Source organism: Castor canadensis, chromosome 4 (genome assembly GCF_047511655.1).
Source record: "Castor canadensis chromosome 4, mCasCan1.hap1v2, whole genome shotgun sequence".
NCBI classification, from domain to species: Eukaryota; Metazoa; Chordata; class Mammalia; order Rodentia; family Castoridae; genus Castor; species Castor canadensis.
This window is the reverse complement of record NC_133389.1, coordinates 42702697-42708696: the sequence shown is the minus strand read 5'-3', so window position 1 is coordinate 42708696 and position 6000 is coordinate 42702697. Positions and strand designations below refer to the sequence as shown.

The 6000-nt window shown below is 43.1% G+C and overlaps 1 protein-coding gene across 2 annotated transcripts in view; it reads left to right on the top strand.

Annotated features, from left to right (window-relative positions):
* The first annotated feature begins 1505 nt into the window (after positions 1-1505).
* Rnf125 (ring finger protein 125) overlaps positions 1506-6000 on the top strand; it is a 37658-nt gene continuing 33163 nt past the window's right edge. The window contains exon 1 of one of the 2 annotated variants that reach the window (XM_074070085.1): positions 1506-2032. In XM_074070085.1, the coding sequence (XP_073926186.1) occupies positions 1869-2032 (164 nt within the window). In that variant the 5' untranslated portion in view covers positions 1506-1868. The remainder of the gene's footprint in view (positions 2033-6000) is intronic. The other variant, XM_020185803.2, reaches the window with a different exon arrangement.

Below are 6000 nucleotides of genomic sequence, written 5' to 3'. Positions count from 1 at the left end.
GGACCTAAAAATGGAGGGCTAGCCATTTTTAACATTGCTTTATCTATTTGTGAAATAAATTTACTATATTTTCAAAAATATTTCCCTATGATGGACATTTAGGTTTCCTTTAAGATTTTGCTAATAATTGCAAGCTCAGAGCCTTGAGTTCAAACCCCAGTCCCACCCCCACCAAAAATAAGATTTTGTTGATAAAAATAAGCTTCAAAGAATAACATGAATGTCTTTCTCATTTCTTCAACAATTCTTGGAATTGTAAATACTTTATTTTCATATCTTCTACAGGGAATAAATCTTTTGAACTTGGCTACATAAAAGGCAGCAGTAACATAGATGGTGACAGATGGAGGTGGCACAGCCAGTTCAGAACCCAGACTAGACTGGAAAAGGTGTGGATAATAAAGAAATGGAGACATAAAGGTAGAAAATCAGATCAAGAGATTTATCCTTGAAGAGAATTTAGGGCACCAGTGGGATCAAGGAGATTTTTTGTTTGTTTTTGGTTTTTAGAGAGTTATCTTTCATCTTTTATGTACCCATCTTCTCCCCTGTGCTCCAAGTCCCTAAGTCTTCTCTGTTCCCTGTTCCTACCTTACTTTTTCCTAAATTTTTGAATGGCCGACCCCTTTTCATTATTCATATCTCTGCTCAAATGTCACTTCAACCAAAAAGTTTTCTCTGACCTTCTTATCCTTTCCCCCATCCTTACTCCATGTTTTTATCTTCATGACTTTTAATCTGAAATGATCTTGTTTATTTATTTATTTGTTGATTATTTATATTTTCTTATTAAAAGGAAAGTTTAGGGAAAACTGGGTGACATTTATAAGATTATTATGTATTATATGTATTGTTATGTATTATTATATGTAATATACATTGTATGCATGCATTGGTTATATGTGTTGTTCCTTACAACTGCATGTGAATCTCTTCTTATCTCAAACTTTTTTTTCATTTTGGCTACACTGGGGTTTGAACTAAGTGCCTCATGCTTGCTAGACAGGCACTCTCTTACTGGTTGAGTCACTCCAACAGCCCTCAAACTTTTAAAAAAGTAAATTCTGTGCTTCTTTGAGAAATGGGAATTTGCTTGTTGAAAACTGCTCACCAAGTCTGGCATGCAGTGAGCAGTAAATTACCTTCGTGAAATGCCTGAATCAATGAGTGTCATACAGTACTCGGTCGTGTTTAAGGAGGACAGGGGGTGGGGGGAGTCCACACATGGAGGAAATCCGAGGAAACCGGAGTCCCTGTCCTAGACTGGGACTCGAATTTGAATCTCTGAAACTTTCCACCACCCCACGCTAACTCTCCATCAATGGAGTTTTGATTAGATAACCTAAGTAGTGACCAGCCGTGTCTTAGGAGACGCTCAATGGATCAGAGGTTATCTTTGTAGCTTGTTATGATTACAACTTGGAGGTCTGATCTGATCATGACCTCACATGGGGGTGTTCTCTATTTCTGTCAAGCATGACCAGGACTGCACTTTCCTGAACTTGAGACAGTGGACAAGGAAGCTGTGTGCGGTGGCCTGGAAGGCTCACTGTGCCCTGCGGTGGAGGTTTCAGGTTTCAATTCTCCCAGGATCTGGAAACGTTGCAGCGTGCACGGTGCAGCTGCCGTCTCCGCCTCTGCAAAGCAACCGAGGCAGCTCGCTAAATTGCCAACCTGGGGCGGCGCACTTGGCCTGCGCTCCACCGGGCTGCGCGCAGCGGCAAGGCTGCTCCGGGCTGCAGGAGCAGAGCGAACTGGGAGGCGGCGATCGCAGCTGGGCCTGGACTTCCTTCCTCCACCAAAGGACAACAAAACAACCGACAGCCGGCACCCAGCCCTTGGCAGCAGCTTGAGCGAGACGTGCAGCCATGGGCTCCCTGCTGAGCAGCGACAGCGGCAAATCGGCGCCCGCCTCAGCCACCCCACGGGCCCTAGAGCGCAGAGGGGGGCCCGAGCTGCCCATCACGTCCTTCGAGTGCTCCGTGTGCCTGGAGGTGTTGCACCAACCTGTCCGGACCCGCTGTGGCCACGTGTGAGTGTCTGAGGAGCTGGGATCGCGCGCCCACCTCCTGGGGAGTGCGATGCTGGGGAGCCGAGGGCGTGGGGTGTGCGCGTGTGGACAAGAAGCCAGCGCCTTAGGAAACTGCCTACGGAGGTAGACCTGGACCGGGGGGCTCGGACCCCGGGGAACGTGCCCAATGAGGAGGTTATACAGTATTTGGCAAGGACAAAACAGAAGTCAGAGGGCCTACAGCCCCGGGGAGCTGCCTCCTCCCGAAGCCCAGGTGCAGCGCTCCAGAGATGGAGATCCAGAAGCGCCTCCCCCCCCTACCCCACAGTCAGGTGCAAGGCTGGGGGCTCCCCAGCAATAATCCCGCTGACTTTGGGTTGATGTGGGGGGGCGTGCTTCTCTTCCCTTCCCCCAGGACCCAGGTCGGTTTTGTTTTGCTGGCGCTGTGCACGTGTTCCACAACTCTTGAGCAAGCAAGGATCCGTCCCTTTACACACACACACACACACACACACACACACACACAGAGAGAGAGAGAGAGAGAGAGAGAGAGAGAGAGAGAGAGAGAGAGAGAGAGAGAGAGAGAAATGACAATGACTTTCTACAGTCGTTAGAATTTAACCCCTGGTTAGTGTGGGGCTTAGGGCTGAACGTTAGCCCTACTTCGATGAATGTAGTCGTTTAAACCCCAGCTACAAAGTGGCAGGAGGTTGCATTTTACCTGTCTTATCACGGCCTCCCCAAATCGGAAGTATAGATTAAAATAACGTTCTTCAAAATCACGTGCTATTTAATAAACACTCACTGTTAGTACAAAGCCACTGGCAGTTTTTAGAAGGGTTGATAAACAAAGTCCCTATATAAAATAGTCATGTCCTCAATGTGTGTTTGAATAGCTGGTGATAGGAAGTGTGTCTGTGAGTTTGTGTTCACTGTTTACTTAGGAGGCTCCCCCACCCCACGCAGTGGTTACATAGGAGTGGGGAGTGTGTGTGTGTGTGTGTGTGTGTGTGTGTGTGTGTGTGTGAGACCCACAGTGCATAGATCAGGAGTGATGCCCTCTGGTTGGTGGACTATAGTATGATGAAGCATCAGAGCAGACCCACAATTGCTCTAAGGGACTTTTGGCTTACCAAGAAATAAGTAGCATATCATAAATACAAATGCACAGAATGTTTTTTTAAAAGGACTTAAGTGGTCCTTGATACCTGGAGCCTCCTACCTGAGGAACAGTTTCACCACTGCACATCAGTGGGCCAGGGAGAAAAATGTGCTCCCCACACAAAGTTTAAATGAAATACTCTGGCATTGTTTTATGGCTTTATTTTCAGAGCCTGTTTTTCTCAGCTTTGTACTTTAAACTCAAAGCTTAAATTTATGTCTTTTCTAGTTACTGATGTTGTCCTAATATTGTTCATTGACATGATATCCAAAGGCCAACTTGAGAGTTCAGGTGCTCTTGGGTAACAGTATAAAATGTATTGATTAGTTCAGAGCAATAATAAGCTAACTACATTTATTCGGTGCTGGGGTTTGAAATCAGGGCCTCACACTTGCTACAGGCACTTGAGCCACTCGGCCAGACCTTTTTATGTTGGGTATTTTTTTTCCAATATGGTCTTGCTTTTTGCCCAGGCTGGCCTCAAACCACATTCCTCCAGATCTCTGCCTCCTGAGTAGCTCAGATTTACACACATGAGCCACCGACACTGAGCTACGATAACCACATTTAAGCTTTCTTGTTTTTTGTTTTTGCAGTGCTAGGGATCAAACCCAGGGACTTGTGTGTGCTAGACAAGCACTCTGCCACTGAACTATATCTCAGCCCTTTAAGTTTAATCTTAATTAGCATTAAAGTTGTGCCAAAGATAAATAGTGAGTCTTGAAAATTCCTTCTATGGGACTGGAATGACCAGCATTGCTATTGTAATTGTCTGACTGGAGACTGGTTTCCGGGTTTGGATTTGAAGATTATAATTTACTGTTTACAGTGCTCTTGCCTCTCCTAAAGGATAATAAATTTGTAAAATGTTAAATTTTTTGTTTAATCTTTTTCTTTGTTAAAGTGAATAGGAAATCAACAACTAGAAAAAAATAGTCATAACGTAGCCTAAGAAGGGCTGGACAAATTGCCTTCTCACTTAACAGTCCTTTGTTTTAACAAATCCATGTCCATTGTTCTGGCTGTGGGCAGCATTTCCATATTCCTCCTTTTGGCACACTTACTTGGGCCCCTTCCACTTTACAAATGTTAACCAGAGTCCCTTTTGCACTGGAAACTGTGAGTGTTGTTAACACCATTTGTACATTCTCAATCAATTACTCTTCTCCACTGAGCCGAAGTCAGAAAATGAAGAAATACAATGGAACCTCTCTGTTTTATTATCCCATATTGAAGCTAGGTTTGAACTAGCTTGTTTATGCTGATTTTGGTTTATAGACTTATTTCAGGTCAAACAAACATAATAATGACAACAAGACCCTGGATGAATAAATGACAAGACCCTGGATGAATATATAGTACTTTATAAATTCTGTTGAACTGCATTTGAGAGTCAATTCTGCAACTAGCCAGTTTGTGACCAAATTGCTTACTCTTTAAATCTCAGTTTGTTTGTTTCTTTTTGTGAGACTAGGATTTGAACTCAAGGCTCCAAGCTTGCAAAGTAAGGGCTCTGATCCATTTTTGTCTGGTTATTTTGGAGATGGGGTAAAACTATTTTCCTGGCTAGCCTTGATCCTCTACCCTCCTGAACTGTTTTTTCCTTTGTTCAAATAGGGTAATGAAAAAAAATTTTGGTGATACTGGGGTTTGAACTCAGGGCTTCCTGCTGTAAGGGCTCTACTGCTTGAGCCATGCCTCCAGTGTGGAAATTTTATGAACATTTGGAACATTCAAAATGTAAAAGAAGTCCATAATAAACCTCAAAGCCTGAGAATGTAGCTCAGTGGCAGAGCCTTTTTTTGTTAGCATGCACCAGGCTTTGGCTTTGATCTCTAGCATTGAAAAAAGCAGGGGAAAAGGTCTCAAAATGTGTAATCTATTTCCTTTAGTCATTCCACAGTGGGGGTTGGGAAGAGAGCTAGATACCCAGGAACAGGTATTATTTCTTATGTTTGAATTTCTTTAGAAAGCAAACTGGACCACAAAAGGTTAATGTATATTTCTTTTAGCTTATCTCTTTCCCCTTGTGGTTTCATTTTAATGTTTTGTATTTTTGAGTTGAGTAGTCATATCACTATATCAGTTGCAAAAATAGATTTGAGGAAAAGGGCTTCCTACCTTTGCCTTATCTTCTATTATCAGAACTGGGGAAAGAAGTGTATATAAATTGAAGTTGTATGAATTGAACTAAGAAGGAGTCTGACTTATAGTTAAAAGAAATAGTCAAAAGAATTTGTTGTCAAGTTGGCTATGGTAGATGCAGGGAGAAATGTCAAAGACAACTCTGGGTTTTGACAATGATGAAGGACAGATTGGCTGGGAGGAAGTTGAATTCATGGACTTGTTGAATTACAGACATCTGATAAGGATATATTCAAGTGTAATATCCTAAAGGTGAAGTTTGGGGAAATAGTTGGAGGCGAAAGGAATTACCTAAAAAGGTCTTAAAGTTGAGAATGGGCCTAAGGTAGAAAGAGCCACATCTCCGTTGAGCTAATGAATACAGCTGTTGTAAGTCATAGAATGTGCCTAACGTTCCTGAAATGAAACTCTTTTGAGGGTAATTCTGAAGTGCTTTCAGGTAAATGGATTAAAATGTTCCATTTGTGGTCAAGCAGGAGCAGTAAAGCCTGCCCCAAATTGGTGGTTCTCTAAGTAGAGTCTGACAGGCTTCCTGATGAGTTATAAACGGATCCAGAAATATACTTAGTGCTTTTATATTCTCTCTCTCTCTCTCTGTCTTCTCTCTCTCCCTTTCTCTCTCTCTGCTGGAGATTAAACACAGGGCCTTGAGCATGCTAGGCTAACACTGTATCACTGAGCC